General features: G+C 36.9%; 1 protein-coding gene across 2 annotated transcripts in view; it reads left to right on the top strand.

The window, feature by feature from the left end:
- The first annotated feature begins 960 nt into the window (after positions 1–960).
- Exoc4 (exocyst complex component 4) overlaps positions 961–23,708 on the top strand; it is a 765,522-nt gene continuing 742,774 nt past the window's right edge. The window contains exons 1-2 of one of the 2 annotated variants that reach the window (XM_027950111.2): positions 961–1,130; positions 22,000–22,189. In XM_027950111.2, coding sequence (XP_027805912.1) covers positions 1,045–1,130; positions 22,000–22,189 — 276 coding nt within the window. In that variant the 5' untranslated portion in view covers positions 961–1,044. The remainder of the gene's footprint in view (positions 1,131–21,999; positions 22,190–23,708) is intronic. The other variant, XM_027950110.2, reaches the window with a different exon arrangement.

Raw genomic sequence — 23,708 nt, 5'->3', positions numbered from 1 at the left:
GTGCTGAGTAATATTCCATTGTGGCATTACAATTCTTATTACCCATATACAGCACAATTGGAATCAAGTGCTCTACAATCCAAGGAGGTAGGTAAGTTATTTTTCTGTTCATCTCTGAAGCTCTTCCATCTTCTGCTAGTAGCAATTTATCTCCTTATTCCCTCTCAACATTTGTTCTTGTTCCTCACTCTACTCACTTTCCAGAAACATTCTAATTCTGGCTCTGTGTTCATTTAGAGTTCTGAATGAATGACTAGGCCAATAGAGTTAATGTAGAAAACATAATAAACTTAGTGGTAAAACAACTAATAAACCACAAACTTGTTCTATTACTACCTGTATTTATTTAGCTTGGAAAGAAAAGGAATATGCAATTTGGTCAGTTTTTTTTTTTTTTTTTTTCAGTTTTCCTCTTTTCTTTATCAATATTGATTTGTACATTCCTGCATGAATTTTCAAATAATCTGGAAATATAGGAACACTGTAAAGAATTGGACTCATACATAAAACGAATGTAGTAACATTTAGTTTTAGAAAACACCAAGGAAAACATTTCTATTAATTTTCACAATGATTGAATTTTTTAAAAAAAATCACTTTATGCTTGAAGTAAAAATTTTGCTCATAGACATCACGGAATCCCTTTCATTTAAACACATATATTTACACATTTTGAAGCCATCAGATATATTTGATTCAAAGACTATTAAAATTCTGAAAGCAAGAATACTGAAAAAAGCCAAAGACCTGAATAGATATAAAAGAAGCTGCTCCTTGCAAGACTCAAAGTTGCCATGGTTAAGTTTTCCTGAGCCGCAGAAGGAGAACTACAATTCCCACTATGCTAAGCGCGAAAACGCAAGCCTCGGCTTCACTTCTTGCCGCCTGAGTCCCGCCTTCTCGCCCCAGTGATTGGACTTCCCACTTCCGCGCCTCTGGACTTCCCTTCTCCCATTGGTGGAGGCTTCAGCGGGGTCAACAACGGAGTTCACGCTCGGCCGGCTTGGTTCTGTCAAGCCCACCGGCCTTCCCCTCCGTGCCAAGATGGCGGCAGAAGCAGCTGGTGGGAAGTACAGAAGCACAGTCAGCAAAAGTAAAGACCCTTCGGGGCTGCTCATCTCTGTGATCAGGTGAGGGAGGCAGGAAGCAGCGTCAGGGGACGGGGGCAGAGGCTCGATCTCCTCTGTGGAAGGGAGAAGGGTTCGCCGGGTTCTACCCCGCACACCTTTTCCTTTCCTCCCTGCCTCCCCAGCCCCTCCCAGGGCCCCAGCAGCCCCACGCTTTTCAGCCCCAGTAGTACCCCACTTTTCTCCGGGCTGGGCCTAGAGGGAGGAGCCCCGCTTCACAGTCAGTAGGGGCTGAGCCCTCTAGGTTCCCTGGGCCCCAAGAGCACGCAGTTTGGGTTGGTGGAGAGAGCCAGGTGAAGGTGTGTTCATCCATTGATCAAACCTTGATTGAAGGGTTGCCTTAGCAGAGCTCTCAGAGGAAGACGTCTTGTTCCCTGTACTCTGGGTGCAAGGCCGGAGACTACTGTCAGGAGTTGCAGATTGTCCAACTCTGGTCACTTTCCACCACTGTGAACGGCCGCAGCCCCACGTACAAGGGCCGGCAGTGGGCTGGTAGAAGGGCTGGGGTTTGAAGGCACACATCTGTTTTCGATTTGTGTTGTGCCGGTTTCTGCCTTTCTATCTGTCTATTCCTTAACAAAACGAAGCAAGTTTCAAATTCTCCTTCACGCATCCTCTTCCCTGCCACGTTAGGATGAGAGTGGGAAAGGGAATCTTTTAGGAACCTGTGTTTTAAAAAAGTGAAATAAATTGAGTACCGTTAAGGATGATACAGGCAATAACTATAAACAACCCAAATTAAAAGTAACGTGACATGTTTTTACATTGTTGGCACTTGAATGTCAAGTCAGTCATTTTCCATGAAACGAACACCGCTTTCTGCTCCTTTCCCCGACCTATGCTAAACTTTTGTTTGAGTTCTTGGAGGGCTCCTGGAATGTCCTGATCATCTTTTTATTTAAAAAACATTTCATCAGTGCACTATAATTATACATATTAGTGAGATTTGTTGTTACATATTCTTATATGCACACCGCATAATTTGGTTTGATCATCTTTTTAAAACTCAGGACTCATCAGTATCTGATAAGTACTAAGCAATTTGAATGAATATATCAAACTTTAATTATTTTATTTTTTGCAATATGGGGTATTGAACCCAGGGGTGCTTTACCACTAAACTATATCTCTGCTTCCCCCTTACCTAACTTTTAAAATATTTTGTTTTGAGACAGTCTAAGTTCCCCAGACCTGTGATCCACCTGCCTCATCCTCCACAGTTGCTGGGATTACAGGCATGTGCCACCATGCCTGGCATTTATTAAAGGACAGTTTACCACTCAAGGACTAATAAAGATCCATTCTCTGGATCTTAGGAGACTCAAGTTTAAGATTATGTCTTGTTAAATCATTATCAATTTGTTTTATAATTAGGAGAATAATTATGTATGGAAATACTTAATATACTTGGTAGGCCTAACAGGAAATGCTTTTTTTAAAAAAAAATTTTTAACATTTTTATCTTATTTATTTATTGTTTACTTTGTCATATGTAAAGCATTATTTGTTAAATGTTTAATGCTTCACATTGAGCTTATATTCACAATATATTTACATAATCATGATTCTATAAACATTGCTTCCTACTTGTGCATGATTGGAATATCATACTATAATCTCAGACTGATACAATCATTATCTTTAATTATCTTTAACTTGATTTAATTATTATAAATAGTTGTAAAGTGCTTATCAGAGTCAATAAATTCACATTTGCATTTGGAAATGATGTTCTTTTGGATTCTAAAGATCCACATTCTTGCTTTAGCTATACATGTGGTGTATGGATATGTCTCATTATACTAAAATTCCAACTGGAATCTTCATAATTCTCTCTAAAATTACAATAAATGAATTTGGATTTTTAAAAAAATTGTTAATTTTTTCTGCTTTACAGTCAACATTCACTTATAAGAAGTTAGTGCTAGTTTTCAATATGCTGCCTGGCATTTATTATATACTTAGTCAGATTTTGTTGAGCAGATCCCCTGAGTTTTGCAAAGACAAATCAGTTATATTACCTTCGAGGGTCTATCTGGGGGATAAATGTTTGTAAGAACTATGACATAAGACAGAAGAAAGAGATGAAGTAATATGGACATGCAGGAATGTTATAGAAGGAGTAGTTACTTCCAAAGAAAGTGGAGTAGGGCCCGGGCAAGGTAGCAGCTATATACAAAGGTACTATTCTCATTTATATATTTTTGATCCTGGAGATTGTTCCTTTTTTTAATGCTTTATGTTGGTTTTCTTCAGTGCCAGTTAAATATACCCTGCATGTCTGATATTTGAAAGCAGCATGGAAATCAAAAGCTTTTTTTTTTTTTTTTTACTGATACTGACTCAGAAACATACATTGCCTTTGGTGGACTCAATGTGGACTCTATGCCAGATGGGTTGCAATATGATTTTGTGATTATTCATCCATCTCTTATTTTATTGGACTTGTTACATTTATTTCCATGATTTGGGCCTGGGCATTTTTTGCTTTTAATTCTGTTGTGTATTAACTGCTTTTCATTTTTCTTCTTTACTCTTGACCACTTCAAAGCTCCTGAATAACACTATTATCATGTCCATTGCAAGTATGGTATTGGTTGGTACCTGATCTAGCATTCTGGGCAAGTTTAGTAAAGATTGGGGTTCAGAGTTACATGTGAATGAACGCCTGGATGTTGTTAGTGCTGAAGTGTACATTTCTTTGAGTCACAGGAAACTTCAGGATTGAAGTAAGGATGTTGCTCTCCTTATTGTTTCCTTTCTGATGTGTTTTTGAAATGGTTTAAATTCCATTAATAGTGGCAGTGAATGAGAGGAGGATGACAGGATTCCTTCAGTGTTAAGGATTTGGGGTAAGGGAAAGGTCACACAGGGAAGAATGGAAGGGGGAATATAATTTTTGTTAGAAATTATGTTGTAGCTCTAAAGTAGCTACTTTGTATATTTGTACATTTAGTATCCTATTTGTTATCCTTCTTGCAACATTGTATTCATGATTCTTAATTTCTCAAACAAAAACTCCACCTATCTAACTTTTTTCAAATTCTTCTCAAAGACTGTAGCTGTAGTGGTTGCTTTGGCAACAAGCCTCCAAAGAAAAACCCATTTTAGGCTTGTGTTTATTAAGAGGAACCTAGTACATGCTAGTTCTCTTTCATGTTTCCCGATCATTTTTTCATGAAATAAATTACTTGTTAGTGATATAGTCCACTCACTTTTGAAAAATTTGATCAGATTAGCTTTATCTTTTTATGTCACTGAGCAGTTATTTTTCTTTTTTAAATGTTCATAATTCTTCTTCAGTCCTTTTGCTCAGGTATGTAAAAAATGTCATTTCCTTGCAATACTTTATATTGTTTTTAAAATGCTATCCCTAACAGTTGGAATAGCATTTATTATTGCAGTCATTTTTTAATAGTGGGTTTTTAAAAAAAATAGATAAGATTTAATGTAAGGACAGAGTAGGTGTAGATAAGGGGAATATCTAAGTCTCATCACTATTTCCTGAAGTGGTACTAAATAATTAAATGATGACTCTATTTTGCTAGTATGACAGTCTACCACTTTAAAGCATTTAAAGGCCAAAATAATTTAAAATGTAGTATAATTATAACACAAGTATTATATTTGATAGATGTATGTATTTTTAAGTGCCCAAGACTGATAAATAAAAATTTCTGATCATTCAAAAAATAATGGATAAAAATATTTCAGGACAGTCAGATGTCTCAAATAGTAGACTTCCAGGGCTTTACAAAAGAGGTCTTCAAACTATGGGGTGAGGGGTGGGGGCTTTGGTAAGGAGACAGATGGTGCTTGGGATTTATTCCATTGGAGGCTGCTGCTAACTGTACATTTGGGGTTTAAATCTTGCTACTGGCTCTTTAAAATGGAACTAATTGGGTGGACAGAGTCCTGATTATCTGCTGATGTACAGTTTGGACAGTTTGCATGTGTGTGTGCAGGCACACACATGCAACCTCCCCCCCACCCCCCAACACCTTTTTGTTTGGTGTGGAGTTGGAAGAGGCAGCCTTTCTACTTGGGGAAGAAAGCAAGATGGCATTTTGAAGACGTTGTCTTATTTTTGTGAGTTCCTGTCAGATTTTTAATTGGGAAATGTGTCTACCACTTACTGTTAGGTGATTTGCTTTCCAATTAAATGTTGCCTCTCTTTTCTTTGTAAGTTGGCCTGTAATAGCCAGTTTAATTGGGGAAACAAAATTTAGTTGTGACTTAAGGAGACCTTATGGAAACCTCTGGGCAGAGCTTTTGTAGACAGACTCCGTAAATGTCAAGGAGAATTGAACACAGCTAAAGGCTCACATTTCCATCAACTTTTGTGCCTTCACAGATGTTGAAATTTCAAAAACTTTCAATATCCTTTATTGTAGACACCAGTTAAATTTGCTTCCTCCTCAGAGTGTATTTTGGTCAGCCCACAGTTAATTCAAAGTCAGCTTTGTTGAAGGGGCCCAGGCTTTGATCAGGGCTTTGAACAAATAGCTTTGAGGTTCACAACAGAGTTTGTGGTGGGAAAGGACTGTGGTCCCTGATCCCAGCTGAGTCCTGGAAGTTGTGGTAGGGGTTGTCTCCAGCACCATCTTTTCATTTGAGCCCATCTCATCATGACCTCTAGGCTTCTGCTTCTTTTTGTATCCTTGCAGAGTCTTGGCACTAGTGATGCAGTGTTAGAATACGTGGAGACCAAACACTTCACAAACTTTCAGAAAGTTCTGGGACACTTAACAACAGATGTGGAAGTAAAACCCTTTTCTGGTTGAACATGCAGATCTTGGGGATCCATGTATGTCTTTCTAACCCCACATGTGATTGTTAACACTGGAATTTCTTAAAGTCTTTGAGTTATTTTAGTTTTAATATTTGGTGATATGGTCAAGTTTTTTTTCAAGCTGTTCTAGTTAGTTGAAGACATACGTAAGTGGTTTTGTTTGGTTAGGTAGATATTTACTGTATTACCCATGTTACCAAGTAAAATCCTTGTGCTTAGTTCTCATTTGTAAAATGGAATGATAATTTAATCTACTGTGGTATAGGGGAGCCTTAAGTGAGATATGAGTATATAAAAGCACAGAAAAGTTTGTCAAATGTTCATTTGTGGGATCTGTTGCTTCTTTGGTTAAAAACTTGATTTTAATAAATTTTCCAGATGACAACAAATATATAATGTGAATTTTCCACCAGAAGTATCTTTGCCAGGTTGACAAGAGTGTTTGAGTGAATCCATGTTAGAATATTGTCTTCGTAACTAGAAAGAAAACCTTATACAGCTGAATTAAGATGGCAGCTATTTGATCATTTGAGATTCAGTTAAAGGAGCTAGATTTAAATACCTATGTCTTTGTTTATACTTGTTTGTGCATAAAACATACAAAATAGAACACAAAATGTAAACCATTAGATTAAATTCAAAATATTTTACAAACAAGAAAGGGTATCCTTGCCTAGATATCCTTGTTGTCCTTTGTAAAAATACACTACACAAATTTGAAACAAGTAGACCATAAAAGAGTGACACTGACCAGTCATTTCCCAAAATACTACCTAGTTGTTTTGTTTTTTGTTTTTGTTTTTGGTGCGGGGATTGGACCCAGGATCACTTAACCACTGAGCCATATCCCTAATCCTTTTCATTTTTAATTTTGAGACAGGATCTAGTTGCTGAGGCAGGCTTTGAACTTGTAATCTTCCTGTCTGAGCGTCCTGAGCCACTGCCTATTTTCTTTTTCATATTTTCATATGGATTCTGTCCATGGATGTACAGAGGTTTAATAGTTGTAATTATAACAAGCGTAACATTGTTTAACATAACAAACTTTTATATTGCTGTATAACCTTTTTAGTCACATAAGTAGACTGTAGTTTTAAGTATGGAAAATAACTATATTCTCTCCAGACAGAATTAACCACTGATAATACTATTGCTTCCAGTTTAAAACAAAAATTACTTCACTTTTATAAAATTATTATACTCATGATAAAAAATTCAGATGATAAATATGATAACAATTGAAGATGAATACAAAAAGAAATTATTCTGAATTTTATTTTCTGTCATTTATCATCATAGAAAATGGGTGAATCTAACTCTAGATTTCTTTTTCTCTTTTTCTGTGTGCATGTGTATGAAATGTTGGATGGATAGATAGAAATAATATTTTATGAAATGTGGAATCTTATTTTACATATTGACTTTATTTTCCCTCCTTTTTGAGATATGCAGATAAGTAGTAAAGCATACAAATCTTAAGTATGTGGTTGATGAATTTTCACCCGTACAGATGAAGATATAGGACACTTCCAACATCTTAGAATGTTCTTTCCTTTTTAGTTTTTTCCAATGCATTTCTTTGTGTGCAAGAATATCCAGCTGTTCCAATTCGTTTGTTGAAAAGTCTGTCCTTTCTTCCCTGTGTTATCCTTTGCACTTTTGTAAAAAATCAGGTCACCTTATATATGTGGGTCTATTTCTTGACTCTGTAGTCTGTTCCATTCATGTCTATCTTGATGACATACCACACTATCTTGATTATTGCTTTTGTAAGTCTTGAAGACAGTGTGAGCCACTAAACTTTATTCTACTTTTTCAGAGTTGTTTTGGATATTCTAGTTTCTTTGCATTTCCATGCAAATTTTAGAATGAGCTGGTTTCTACAATAAAACGTCTGATTTTGGTTGGAATTGTATTAAAAGTATATATTAATATAGTGGAATTGACAATATTGAGTCTTCTAGTCTATGAAAGGGGGGGGGGTGAATCTTTCCATTTAATTTGACTTTAGTTCTCAGAAATGTTTTCTTTCTTTCTTTTTTTAAAAATAGATTTCAGTGTATAGGACTTTTATATTTTTGGTCATATTTACCTCTTAAGAATTTTAGACCTTTTCAAGTTGTGTTATTGTTCTCTAAAGACTAATTTTCATTTTTTCAAATTCTTTTTTTTGGTCTTAGTACTTTATTTTATATTTGTATTGCTGAACCTTTTAATTCACTATTTTCCCCCTGTTCCTAATCTATTGTTAATTCCATCTAATATGATTTTTTAAATAACTTTTTATTTATTCTTTTATTTTTATGTGGTGCTGAGGATTGAACCCAGTGCCTCACACATCCTAGGCAAGTGCTCTTACCATGGAGCCACAACCTCAGCCTCTCATCTAATATAAATTTTATCTTAAATTATGGTTTTCATCTCTGGAAGTTTTATTTGGGTCTTTGGAAGATATCATTTCTCTGTGTACATCTTTAATTTATATCTTTAGCATAGGAAATATAAGTATTTTATGACTCAGTTTCATTACTAATAACTTTAAAATTTGTGTCATTTCAGGATTAATTTCCCCCCTTTATGTGTTTTGTACTTTTTGATTACATGGTAGACATTGTATATTTTACCTTGTTGGATATTGGTTTTGGATATTTTTGTGTTCCTATAAAAATTCTTGAGTTTTTTCCTGGGCTGTGGTTGGAAACAATTTAGTCTTTTTAGCTCTTGTTCTAAGTTTTACTAGTTAGGAGCAGAACAACATTTAGTTTATGGCTGATTTTGTTTCACTCCTCTCTGTTCCCTATTACAGTCTTACATTCTGCGGCTTTATAGAGTTAGATTTTTGTTAACTGTTTCAAGCTATGAAATAAGTTATGAACTTGATTCTTATATTAGTGTCCAATTCTCTGTGTACTGGGACTTAGCCTTGAAAAACATGAGAACTCATAATTTTTTTTTTTTTAATTTTTTATTGTTGGTTGTTCAAAACATTACATAGTTCTTGATATATCATATTTCACACTTTGATTCAAGTGGGTTATGAGCTCCCATTTTTACCCCATATACAGATTGCAGAATCACATCAGTTACACATCCATTGATTTACATATTGCTATACTAGTGTCTGTTGTGTTCTGCTGCCTTTCCTATCCTCTACTATCCCCCCTCCCCTCCCCTCCCCTCCCCTCCCCTCCCCTCCCCTCTTCTCTCTCTGCCCCCTCTACTGTCATTCATTTGTCCCCCTTGTATTATTTTTCCCTTTCCCCTCACTTCCTCTTGTATGTACTTTTGTATAACCCTGAGCGTCTCCTTCCATTTCCATGCAATTTCCCTTCTCTCTCCCTTTCCCTCCCACCTCTCATCCCTGTTTAATGTTAATCTTCTTCTCATGCTCTTCGACCCTACTCTGTTCTTAGTTACTCTCCTTATATCAAAGAAGACATTTGGCATTTGTTTTTTAGGGATTGGCTAGCTTCACTTAGACTCATAATTTAACACAATAATAAGGGAACATTCTTCTGCTACATTTGGCACTGTTGGTAAGAAAATGATACAGTTCAAGATTCCTAGGAAAAACCTTTTTGACTTTTATTTATTCTTGAAAAAGTATTTGTAAAATACTTGCTAAAGGTAATGTAGAATATAATGTAAAAGATGTTTTTCCATTTAAAGGTGCCTATCATTGTGCTGAATATTATAGGAGACATTATTTTGTATTCAAAATGTCACTTGAGAGTTTCCTAGGAATGTATGAACTCAGGCACCACCTTGACTCACCCCCCTGATGTGAATATACATTTAAGTAAGAGTCCCAGATGATTTGAAAGCCTGTGAAGTTTGAGTTGCTCTTAGAACATAATGTATTTGGGGAAATAAAGAATAAAAAACCAATTGGAATTGTTAATATTTTTTAGCTGAAATAATGGTATTATGGCTGAAAGAAAAGTGACCACAACACTCAGAGCGACCAAGAGACCTTTATTGCAGCAGTGCAAAAAGGAGAAAGAGAGAGAGAGAGAGACAGAGAGCGCTCACACACAAAGGAGACAGAGCAAGAGAGCAGAGCAAGAGAGACAGAGAGAGCAAGAGAGAGAGTGGCCAGGCAGGAGGGAGTTTTTATAGCCCAAATCTAATAGGATCACTGGGTCTGCAAGCTGCTTTGTTGGCAAGTGCTCTGGCGGGGGGGGGGGGGGGGGGGGTGCTTGGGCGTTTGGGCTTGAAGTAAACAGGTGATAAAGAACCAGACAGAGGGTTTGAGTGGCCAGGTCATCCTGCAGCTAACTTTGTTTGGCATGCCCTGCAGACAACTTACTCAGCCTGTCCTGCACCTAACAATGGCTATGTTGTTTAAAAAAGGATTATTCTTAAAATGTATACACATGTATTGAAATATAAAAATAATACCATGTAATCAGCCCTAAGTGCTGTCTGAAATAAGACACTAGTGAAATAATTGGAGAGGAGTGTTAAAGAGTCAGAAGCAAAATTGGACTGTGTTAATAGCTGTTGAAGCTTTATTTTTTTAAAAAAAATTTTTTTGACAAGTCTGTTAATTTTTGTATATGGTTGAAAATTTCCTTGAAAGTGTATGTGTTAGGACTGGGAATCTAGCTCTGTAGTGCTTGCCTAGCATGCCTGAGGCCCTGAGTTTAATCCATAGTACTGCAAAAGATTAAAAAAAAAAAAAAGGGCTGGGGTTGTGGCTCAGTGGTAGAGTGCTTGCCTAGCATGCACGAGGCACTGGATTCGATCCTCAGTACCACATAAATGTAAAATAAAGATACTGTGTGTCCACCTAAAACTTAAGAATAAATATATTAAAAAAAAAAGAGAGAAAAAGAAAAAGTAAAAAGTGTGTGTCTGTGTACCTATGGTAAAGGGTAAAGGAATAGAAAACAGGTCCTATAGATTAATAAATTATAAAAATGCTACAAAATATATTCTGTTGGGCTGGGGTTGTGGCTCAGTGGTAGAGAGCTTGCCTGGCGTATGTGAGGTACTGGGTTTGATTCTTAGCACCACATATAGACAAAAAAGCTCTATCAATAAATAATAAAAATTAATATATATATATATATATATATTCTATCACCTTCCCACCATGTGCCTTGACATATTAAAATCTTATGAATGTCTCAGTTACAGAAACCTGCTCCAATTTGTGTGACCCAGAATTTCCAAAATGTATTTGACCACATAGAACCTATTAATATTTTGCAAAACATTGTTTCTCAGAAACTCACCAGGAAGTAAGGTTACCATGGAGGGTGCCTTAAAGAAGGATGAGGGACTTAAAATGGAAGAAGAGAGCTAGGATTTGGGTAAGGAAGTGTAGGGGCACATTTTAAGTAGACTTTGTCACCTTTAGAGTCATTTTTTTGTCCTAGTGGGTGATTTAACTTAATTTCACATAATGGTCTTTGTTGGCTGAAACAGTTTTAGCTTTTTGTCCCCTGAAATATTCTGTGTATCTGAGTTAATTGAAATATTGAAAAACTGTGTCAGTGGTGTGTAGTAGTCGGCCCTAAGTGCTGTCTGAAGTAAGACACTAGTGAATTTTCAATTGACTACTTTAAAGCAGAAATTGTTTACTGTCACTTGATATTAAATGAATCTCTGTGCTATTAAGGGATGCTTTTCTTGTGCATCAAAACTTTTTGAGAGGAACTTGTTATTTTGAATTGCTATCAATTGGGATGAGATTATCTTGTGTTTTGTGGGCTCTAATAAGACATAGTTAAGAAATAAGCAATCACAATGTATAATACAATATAACAAAATTCGATTTAAAAGTGCAATGTAGATTTGCTTGTGCTCTGAGTGAAGCCCTATCTTAGGTGATTATAGTGATAATACATATCAATGATTTCTTTAATATGTAATTTTTTTATGCAAACTTGGAATTATGATGAACGCCCCTTATTTTTATAACTCACTGGAAGCATTTCCAGGCTGTTCATCATATACAAAGTGTCCTGCTTAGTATAATAGGTTTGCAGGTCTTCCCCTAGCTTGTTTAGTGTTTATATTCGGAGTAGTCCTCCTTTCCTCCTCTTCAGTTTGTGGTTTTTCACTCCACTCATACATGGAACTGCATGTTTGTTTTCCTGCTGATGTAAAAGGCATATGTTGCTGTCAGATACTTCTTACATGGGATGTTTCATATTTTAAAGGAAAAGAAAATCTGACTTTGAGGTAGAGCTAAATAGACCCAATAGTATACCCAAAGGACTTCTGGTTAAAAGAACTTTGGGAAAGAAAACAGGATTCACATTTTGTAGAGTTGTGTCAGCTGTGTGTGTGGTGTGTGTGGAGTCAGTTAGAAAAAGGAATATTATGTTCTGGATGGATCAATAAGATAATAGTTTTTATTATTTTTTTTTCCTGCTTGGAATGAGGTTCTGAAGCTAGTTAATGCTTGAACATTTGTTGAGAGTTAAACTGTACCTAGTTTCTGCCTTGTGGAAATGTTAGAATATTTTGTAAATAAAGGTGACTGCCTGTTCCATGCTCTTTTCATTATGCAAGTAAAAAAAAAAAAAGAACTGTCCTCAAAGAGGGAGGGTATCGCTGACTGGTGTGCTCAGGTGTTTGATGAGTAAAAATTACAGGGGCCTCTGACATTAGTTGGTTTCCTCAGAGGCCCATTTTGAGGACTTTTTAGAATGGAGGGTCACTGAGGAGATTTGATTCTTACTGTAGATTGTGCTCTAAAGAGCTGTCGTTTTCTTTTAAGTGATGTTTGGATATGAGAAGCCTTACTTGTAATTAGTTTTTCTGAGTTGCTTGAAGGGATTTCCATTAATTGTTTTGTTAATCTTTTTATTTCTGGAAGAGTGGTCACTGGATGCCAACAAGGAATGCCCTTAGTAGACAATCAAGCCCATGAACTGTTTTCAGAAAGCATGATTTAATGCTAATCATTCTGCAGGTGTCACCAAAATTCAGGTGTATTACATTAAATACTTATAGCAGGTTAATTAGTTTAGTTGTCTGTAGTTGTATTAGCCAGCAAATTCTTCTTGTGGATTTGCCAAGAATCTGTGTTGTTGTGGCCAAGGAGGCCAACTAATAACATCTGCCTGAGATTTTAACCCTGCAAAATACACTGTAGTGTTTTATGATGTGGTGTATTATTCTGCTCAGGTTGTCAAAAAATACCAGAGACTGTGTGGCATAAACCATGGTATTGTGTCACACTTCTATAGTCTCAGAATGAGACTGGTGATACCTCTGCCTGGCTTGTAGATGGCCTCCTCCTTACTCTGTGAGCCTGTAGAGAGGGCTCCCTGCTGTCTCTTTCTTTTCTTGTCTAGGCTCCTCCCTGACCTCAATCTTTATATCTCCTTCTTAGGCCCTATCTCCAAATACAGTCACATTGAGGGCTGAGGTTTCAACATACATTTTGTGTGTGTGTGTTGTGTGCGTGTGTGGGGGTTCAGTACATAACAGGTATACCCTGGAAACTCTTTATTGATTAACATACCTTAACTGCTTCCAGAGTGATATTCTGCCATCACCAGCTGATAATCTCGAGGTCCAGGTGAGATCCCTGGTCTGTGTCTTAATTTATCACCCTCAGTTGTCAACCTTCCTATATGATTTCTGGCTTATGGAATTTAATAGTCTTCTAATAGCCCTCTCATACCAACACTTACACCATGCACTATTTCAAAGAACTGCTAGCTGGTAGGCTTGAACTAGCAGAAGTTTTGCTGAGAAGGGGAACTTAATAAAACAACTTGATCCATTTGGTTTTATAAATTCCCTAAATTCTAACCTTAGATTAAAATGAATCACTGAAAAACTTCACACATATACCATATTCAGTCTTTCAAAACCTTTTAGCCTAAGTTGATTTTAATGTTATATTCCTGAAGGAACTTGTAAGAAATGGTGATGTAAAATTTATTACTTTGTTTTCAGGGGGTTGTTGAGGACATCATTTGCTATGTTTGATAATGTCTCCCTTGTTTTTAAGATTTCTTTTAGAATTTAGACTAGTGTAAAGTTTGTTTTCATAGAGGATCTAGAGTCTGTGTTTTTGAGATTGAGAACTATAATACTGATTCCTTTTTGCCTTGACTACCTGAAAACTCAGATTTACATTAGGGGCTCATTTCATATAAACCACGCTTGGCCACATGACCTGCTTGTGCTCTATACTCCCACTTTCTCGTGTGAATTTTCATTTCATTAATTATATTCTTGCTCAAATGATCTCAGATTTTTTTTTCTTTTTTTTTTGAAAAGAGGTGGGCTATAATTAAATGCTGGTTGTGAAGTTAAAACTCTTTGGCTGGGTGCTAACCCTTAAGTGGCTTCAAAGAACACCCAGAATAAAAGCCTATAAAGCTGTGCCTGGTCTGGCTCCCAATTTCCTTCCTGACTTCCTCTACTATCACTGTCACTCTCCTGGAATCTGTACAGCCACATTAACTTCCTCACCATTCCCACTTTTCTGAACGTGCTGAACATGTCCTCCTTCAGAGCCTGTGCATCTTCTGTTCTATTGTCTAGGAATTAGTTTCCCTAGATAGTGCCTGACTTTCTCCCTCATTTCCTAGCAAACTCTAGTCAGATGCTGTTCTTCATCTGAGAGGTCCTTCCTGGCCTCCCTAGCTATAATCTGTGCTTCTTTGCTTTACTGACTTCCTCTCACTGAAATGTAGGCTCATGAGGGAGGGATTGGCATTATTTACTGCTGTATCTTTAGCTCCTTAGAACTGTGTCTGGAAAGTAATAGGTACTTAATAAATATTTGTTCAGTGATTCAATGCAATAAATAGGGGCACCATACCTATTGCTTGTCCTTGCCTAGAGATTTTTGAGCAGTTATTTATTTGTGTAAGACAATTTAGTTGCAATTGTTTCTTAGGGCAGGGAGTTCTCTTTATGACCTTGCCAGATTCTGCATTTTGCTGCTGCATCTGTAGCTTTTACTAAGCATTTAATATACCAGCCACTGTAATAATATAGAGAAAAGGTCTGGTCTCAGTTCATTGAATAATATCCTCAAGAACTTTAGAATGGGGGAGGCTTTAGATGATTTGGGCTAATAGTGTGATTCATAGATTTTTATTTTTTTAATGTTTATTTTTGTAGTTGGACACAATATCTTTATTTATTTATTTTTATGTGGTGCTGAGGATCAAACCCAGGGTCTCACACGTGCTAGGCTAGTGCTCTACCGCTGAGCCACAACCGCACCACCCCCCTCATAGATTTTTAAATATTGTTTCTAATATCATCTAACTTTTTTTTTTTTTAAAGCCAAACTTCTATATATTTTTACACAGTACATTTATACACCTCTCCAATCCCTATTACATCCTGGTGAGGCAGGTATTTTTATTATCTTGCCTGTTTTATAAAGAAAAAACAGACCCAGAGAGATTAAGTAACTTGCCCAAAGTCGAATAGCTTAAAGTTGCAGAGCCCTGTTTGAATCTGTACTTGTGCATTCCAGAACTTGTGTCCTTTTGATGTTTACTCTCATTTGACCCATTTGATGAGGGTAGAAGAAGGTTTTCTGGTGTATTCCTAATGGTGGCATTCTAGATTTGTTTTTTTCTTTTTATATCCTTTTATTCTGTCTTTGACTGAAAGCTGTTGTTCCCCTTGAGTGATGGGTCACTTTTTGGTGACTAACCTTATTCTCATAGGTGTGTTTTTTCTTTTTGATTTTCCTTTTGTCTTTTAAAAGAATAATATCAACTTTTATGTGCTTTCTCCTGTCTGGACTCCATTACCCTATTAAGTCCAAACTGAAAGCAAAATTGCTCCATAGAAGGAACCAGTGATGGTGACTAGTTATTTTCTTTTCAAAACATTTGACCGGCCAACTGAAATATAGAAGCTAGTATAAGAAAAAGAAACAGAAAATTCAGTTTTCAATCTCGTTATTTACCCTGGATTTTAATATTTGTTTATAGGATTTGCTTGGATCTGATGGCTTATGAAACCACTAGAACCATATAACATTGTTGTTCCACTAGATTTGTTAACAGTAGCTGAATGTACTGTGGCCCTTTTAACCCATTAGGTAAATAAATTCCTTTCTGGGGATTAATTAGTCATGGTTAGAGATGTAATTCATCATGTAAAATACCAGAGCTGTCTTTGTGAAAAATTCTTAGTGATCCAGAAATGTCTCTGTGTCTAGCGTCACTGCAACCTGGTTTATTCTGTTACTCCATGAACTTGACAATAGTTTGTAAATCAATTGTTTTGAGATAGAAATGGAAAAATTGAAAATCAATTGTTTTGAGATAGAAATGGAAAAATTTTAAGGAGTGATTTAGTATCTTGGAATGCAACTTTAAACCATTTTGTCTTTACTTAGGTCTTTTATTATTTTTATTTTTTGCAGTCCTAGGAATGGAACCCGGGGCCTTGCACATGCTAGGCAAGTGCTCTACCACAAGAAACACCCCAGACCAGCTCATGTCTTTTAGCTCATGCTTTAAAACCTCCAGATTCAAGACTGTTAACTACTTAAAAAGCTGCTTAGTGCTCTGTGTCCATCTCTAGCTATCCACTCTTTTCCTTGCATGTGTGTTGATTATAGCACAGTTAGGGTGCAGTGTGCACCCTAGGAGTTGAAGGCAGGTAAGATAGGATTTTGTAACATCTATAGAAGAAAGAGCATGGGCTTTGGAGTTAAGGATAGGTACATTTTAGTTCCACTCTGGTATTATTAAAGGTATGTGTGCAAATTACTTCTCTGAGCCTCTGATTCCCCAGCTGTGAGAAGGGTGATGATACTATCCAACTCACTATTTTGAAGATTGTCTTATTATGTATACAAAATAACAGTGCATTGCCTATCGTATTATAGGCACTCAATAATTTGTACTTGTGCCTCACTTGTACCTTCTTTTTCCAACAGGTAGGACATAGGGATGAACATAAACTTTTGCATTTCATTTAAAAATTTTGCAAGTATAACATGAGTGAGAGCTGGCTCATCAGGGTTTACTGTCAAAGGGGTCAGATTATTTTTGGATTCTATATTTTTAAAAATGCAATGTAGTTTTAGGCTAGATTGTTTGGAATAAAGAGTCTAAACTTTCAGTTTGGAAGTATGTTGTTGAGTCAGGCAGCTTTCAGTCACTGTGACAAAATAATCCATATAAAAGGAGGAAAGATTTCTGTTGGCTCATGGTTTTAGAGACTTCAATCCTTGATTACCTGATATTGCTGAGTTGGGCCTATGGTGATACAAAGCTTTATGGCAGTAGCATGTTGAAGAGGAAGCTTGTTTGCTTCAGGGTAGTCAGTGAAAAGAAAGAGAGGAGGGGCTCTAGCCACAATGTCTCCTTCTAGAGCATGCCCCCAGTGACCTAACTTTATTCCATTAGGTCCTGGCTCCTAAAGGTTCACCTACCTTCCAATAGTGCCACAGGCTAGAGATCCTTCAGTAGTACCTGGGTCTTTGGGGGACATTTCATACCCTAAACTCTTGCAGTTGTGTTCAGTTCTGGACACATCTTGAAAAACAGGATCGTTAAAGCCCTCATGAGCTGGACTGTGCAGCCAGTGGCCCAGGTTCAAGGTCTGACTGTGCTACTTAAATGCTCTGTGCCTTGAACAAACAACTCAATCTCATCCATCATCTCTTAAAGGAGGTATAATAATGGTACCTACCTGACAGAGTTGTTATTCAGAATATATGAATTATGTTTAAACTACTTAGATTAATGCCTGGCTACAGTAAGTTCTATAAGAGTGTTAGCTATTTTGAGGGAACTTCAGAGGATAGCAACAAGGTTTTTGGACTACTTGGAAGACACTGTATGGAAGAAACAGTTGGAGATGTTGGAGGGGATGTTTTATGGAAGAGAGAATAGGCTTATTTTGTGTTGCTGAAACATAATTAGGATAAATGGGTAGAATTATAAAGATGCTTATTTTATTTTGATAAAAGGCTTTATAACAAATAGAACTCAAAATTGCAATGAGTTGCTTTGTGAGCTAGTGAGCTTCACATCACACAGAGGCTTAGAAGACGAAGAGAGGTTCCTGATCTGGCTTGTGGGATGAGCTAGAATGCAGACATTTGTTTTACCCTGTCAGTTCAGGTTAAGTGACTAGTTTAAAGTAATACCCACACTGAAATTTGTTGGTTTTGCTGGTATGAGTGAGAGCTTTATCTCTGGAAGCTTGCTGCTTCATGAGTTTATGGTCTATCATTCATTCATTTTCCATGTGTTTACTGTGTGAGACATTGTAAATTGTCTCATTTTGCAGAAAAGAAAACAGACCTAAGAAATGAATCCTTACCTTGATGTCATTCAATCCTTAAAGGAATTCGGTGACTTAGGTTTCATTAGTGTTGGGGGATAGTTCTCCTTGGATCAGTTGTTTTTCTGAAGTTCTTGTGAGCAAAGCACTGAGCACCCTTTGTTTTAGACTATCTTGTCAAGGGTGTTTGTTTGACAAACAACCTTGAAAGACAGAAATAGCCTGTCCCTCCAGATAAAGGGTAGGCATGTCTTCAGCCCACTATAAAAGATTCAGTTTTCTGCAGGATTCTTCTCCAAGAACTCCCTTTGTGGGGCAGGCATCCATGTGGTCCTGCCTGCCTAATCTCCTTGGGGAGCTGATACAGATTTGCTGATTCTCATGTTGTTTACCATGCTGTGAGTAACAAAGTCTTTAGTCTCTGATTAAAGTTTTCTCCGGAAGTTTGTATCTTCTGTCAGTAGCAATGGAACTTTGGCAGGCAAACTTGCTAGGTTATAAATAGGATAAAGGCTCAGACTCTTCACAATTCTAGACATTAGGGAAAAGTAGGAGTCAGAGAAGTCTCATACCCAGTGCTAAGTGATCTAGTATTTGGGGTAGTGGGACTTGAACCTTTGTCTCTAGAGATGTACTTCCTATTTTATTCTGGAAAAATGCTGTTGTGTTTGCTGTTTCTTCTAAGAGGTTGAGTACCTAATTTGAAAATCTGAAATCTGAAGCACTCCCAAATCCTCAACTTTTTGAGCATTGACATGATGCTCCAAATGGAATATTTTACACCATGTATTATACACAAAATTATTAATGTATAATCTTAATTTTAGGCTATGTGTATAAGGTATATATGAAATACATATTTCATATTTAGACCTGAATCCCCTTCCCAAGATATCTTGTTATTCATATACATACATTACAAAATCTGAACTCCCAAGAACTTCTGATCCCAAGCATTTCAACTCCACAAAGGGATACTCAATCTGTGCTACTACTAGTATTACTATAAAAATAATAGTTGACAACTACACTAACATTTGTTGAGTGATAATTATATACTAGGCTTAGTTTCATCTAATTTAATTCTTACTAATAACCCTATAAGGAAGTATCTTTATTGTCTCCATTTTGTGGATGAGTAAATTGATATGCCATTATTGAGGTCATATGGGAAATAAATGTGGCAGTGCCAGGATTCTTATCCAGGCAGTTTGACTCTGGCAGTTTGGAACATAATCTGCAAACAGACCAGCCTGGGTTTTAAATCTCTGTACTACCCTTATACTCATTGTGTGAGGTAGGGTAAATTAATTTAACCTCTTCAAATTTCAGCTGCTTCCACTGTAAGGGGGGAGGTGGGGAGGTAATAACAGGACCCCCTCAAGAGGGATTCCACATATATTCTATAAAATGCACCACACAGCTGCTTCCTGGCAGCTAGTGAGCCTGTTTAAATATTAGAGTCTATTAATATTTTTATTATCCTACTGCCTTTTTCTCTAATTAAAAAAGAACTTTTTGTGTTTTCATGCTCTCAGATTCTGTAACATAAATTTTTTTGACTAAAAGACAAAATGTTATTCTTCCCAGTTTATATCAAGACGCTGAATTTCAGATGTTGGGCATATCTGGCACAGGATATTTCTTATACAAATATTTTCTCTAAAAGTGAAAATAGCAGCAAAAATCCCCTATGGACCCAATTTACTCTCTAATCTTCATTTTAGTACCCTGTTCTATTTCCTAAATAACTCCTAATGATGCAGTAATATGTTGCCGTGACAGCTGACGCCAGAGAAGGTGTCCTCTTTGGGCCTGACATTTTCCTTCATGGTAATTCTAACTGGTTAAGGTAAACAATGTGAAATGTTTGGCATGTTTCTTTCAAATAGTAGTGGAGAGAAAGAATTATAAAAAGCATCGTCAAGATGGTAGACTTATGCATTGTAGCTTAAAAATCTGTGACTGTCTGCTGTTCCAAGGGGAACGGATAGAGTTAAAAATCTAAGAACTCTTACCTTTGGAACAGTTGATAAATTGAAGGCATTTTCTGATTGTGCTTCACTTTAGATTAATAGCCTAGAAGGTTTCAGATTTAAAGAGCAAAGTTATGCATCATAGAAACAACTGGAAGACATGCTCAGCTACTCTGTAACCAAATATTACAAGTAATCTTGGTAGTTCTTTCTGTCTCTGAAACTGTTTCCCCCGAATTTTCCACTTTGATTTACTTTAGTAGTCAAAACTTGTGTGTTATTCTCTACCCCCAAAATAACCTTGGATGTAGTGTGGTACAGAATCACCAGTTTATAGACGAGGAAACAGAATTTGGTATAATAAAGGTAAAGGCCTTCATTCAACTTATAGTTCCCTGGAATGTTGATTTCCCGAGTATCTCATACTGTCCTTTGTGGCTTTTGCCTTTTTGTTCATCGCATTTCTTTCACTGCCCGTTTCATGCAGTACTTGGTCTCTTGGCATGCCTGACACATTTACAGACTTCATTTTGGAGGTTGGATTGTAGTCAAAGGCTGGTCTCCTGAATTCTCTAAATTGAAAAGGAAGTTTTATATATTGTGTGGCTCATGAATTAAGATCCTTCCTCTGAATGACAGTTTGGAGAAGACTGTTGTACAGTATTTTGCTTGCAAGTATCTAGAAGTGGATTTGTGATTGATTTGCTGACATACCATCTCTGAAAGCAGTTCTAATGATGGACTTATAATTGATTGCATCCATCATTGAGAGCCTAAAATATCCCCCTCCCTAAATTAAAAAAGATAAATGAAATAAACCAGGCTGAATGTAGAAGCTGACAAATCTGAGGGAATTTAATGAAACTCTAAATTACTTCAACCAACAGATAAGAGGAAAAGGTGTTTTTTTTTTTTTTTTTTTGTCACTGATTATAATACTAAATTAAAAAAAATTACCCAAGAAAGATAATAGAGGAAACAAAGATCTGTGGCCCATGTATCAAACTGTTATTGAAATATTTTTAATAAGTGTATCTATCGCATTCTCTGGTTATTGTTGATTCATATCAATCTTGTTAATGCTGTTTGAAGAAGAGTAAATGCAGAGACTCTTGTTGTATAGCTTAGACTGTTGCTGTTGTAGCATTTTAGAATTAATATAACCTTATTTCCAGGCTGCTGAGGGCTCTGTGAAATTCAGGTCATTGGAATGAACTCTTTAGAAGGTGGTTCCTCAATGTAATTTTATCAGTACCCTTTCAGCTGCATATAAAAGAAGATCAACTGAAAGTGACTTAAACAATGGATATTTATTATTTCTCTTAAGAAGAAGTCTTGAGGTAAGGTGGCTTCAGGCCTGGCTGCTTCCACGGCCCGGTGACATAATTGTGGTAACTTGGCATTTCTCTTGGCTTTCTCCTCCATGGTTGTAAGGTGGCTGGTGTTTGAGCATCTCAGCTTTTATAACAATACCTAGGGTTTCTGTTATCCTTCTTCCAAGAAAATGATTTCTATGAGTTCGTATTGACCAAGCTTGTCCCTGATAAGAGAAATGGAATCATTAGGAAGTCTGATTGACTCAGCATATCAAGAGCTGCCTGGCCTCTCACAGAGCTCATGCCCACCTGCTATCTGATTAAAATAAATTCTAAGGCCAAGGAAACAGGTGAAGGAAAGGGTTCCTTGGACAGATAAGCCCTAAACCCAAGTAGATGGCCTGTTGGAATTTACCATGAAGGAGATGTCATATTTTCCATTACTTCATTTTTCTAGGTGATAAAATGCATGTGCTAGCATATTGACAGAGACTTTTACTTTCTGCAAAAATTGTATTCAGCTTGATATATTCTGTCTTTACCAGGACTTTGTCTACCAGTGATGATGTTGAAGACAGAGAAAATGAGAAGGGTCGCCTTGAAGAGGCCTATGAGAAATGTGACCGTGACCTGGATGAACTAATTGTGCAACACTACACAGAACTGACGACAGCCATTCGCACATACCAGAGCATCACAGAGCGCATCACCAACTCCCGAAATAAAATAAAACAGGTAGGCCTCCTCCTTGTCTGGTGACTGTGGCACTTACTTTTAGTACAGGTGTGTGCTTGGAGAGGTGCCATGGCAATGGCTAATGGTCCTTAACAAGTGATTCATGATGACAGTTTCAAGAGTTCTGCAGGTGTCTAGAAAGCCTGCCTGATTAAGACCACGGAGAACATCCTGGGCTTGTCCTTCCGTCCTCTTTGTCTCCTTGATTTCTGCAGTGTGAAGTGGCATAAGAAGGTGGCCTCAACTTGAGGAAGACTGCAAAGAATCTGAACCAGAGGAGAGCTCTTTTCAGACTCCAGGGCTTCTTACTATCAGAGGCTCCATCACAGTGTATTTAATGTGCTCATATCCTATTTTTTACACGTTTAGGTATATTGCTGTAGCAATTAGAAAACATTTTTTTGGTGGTTTTATGAAATTTTGGCTTTGAGTATGTTACATAATTGGAAGTTAGTTGTGATTTATCTGCAGTTGTGTGAATTCTTGGTATTTTTGTGAAGAAAAGGAAATCTAATATACAAATTAGACAGGATGAAATGTTTATGAAAAACAACTTTTGAATATCACACTTGGATGTGATGAACTGGTATTAACTTTTATTTTGTAATTTTGTTGTTTGGAACTGTTTCTTTTTCATCTCTGTTCCCCACCCCCTTTTTAAATGATAAGTCTTTGAAAAGCTCTTGGTTCCTGGTTATCTGCCTGAGGTACTTAAGTGATAAAGTGAGTTCATAATGGGCATTTTTATGTTTGTCAAGGGATGAACTGATAAAGTAAGGGTTGTTTATTGTAATTTTATAGTTGTATTGTTCTTGGCTGTGTGTGTGTGTGTGTGTGTGTGTGTGTGTGTGTTTTAGTGCTGGGGATTAAAGCCAGGACCTCACATGTGCTAGGCAAGTGCTCTAGCAGTGAATTATACCTCAACCCCTCTTGGCTGTCTGTTTTTAAGATCACTCCTTAAATACCTTTTTTTAATACTATATTTTGATGAGTAACAATAATTTCTACCCTTACTGAACATTGATTCTTTGTCATAAATGGTTGTGTTTATTTTCTTGTCAAATTTAGAATTTGAACTCTATAGTTTCCCTGAATATAAAGTTTTGCTGCTGATTTTCAGGCAGTTTTTAAGCATTAAAATCCCTTTTAAATTAAAAAACAAGTGATATTTTGCTGCCGCAGTCTGGCTGGACACACAATCATGAGCCACCACACAGCTTGTAGATTCAAACAGCAACTCTTTATTCCCGAACTCACACCAGCCATCTACAAACACGTTCTGGGGAAATCCACGTTCTCTGCCCAAATCCACTCCCACTGGGCTTCCGTCTCCCAAAAAATACTGTCTGAATCCTGTGAGAACTCAAGGGGAACTCAGGCAGCAGGATATGCCCTATTCCCAGCAGGAATAATCTTAAACCTGGAACGCCCTAAACCGGGAACACCCTAATCCGCCCTGGTCCTTGAGCAAGGTCACCTACATGCAATGTCACTGCAAAATGTCCTATTTCCACGAGTC

Source organism: Marmota flaviventris, chromosome 1 (assembly GCF_047511675.1).
Source record: "Marmota flaviventris isolate mMarFla1 chromosome 1, mMarFla1.hap1, whole genome shotgun sequence".
In the NCBI taxonomy this organism is placed as follows: Eukaryota; Metazoa; Chordata; class Mammalia; order Rodentia; family Sciuridae; genus Marmota; species Marmota flaviventris.
The sequence above is the reverse complement of the archived record's forward strand: the minus strand, read 5'-3'. Positions and strand labels throughout refer to the sequence as shown.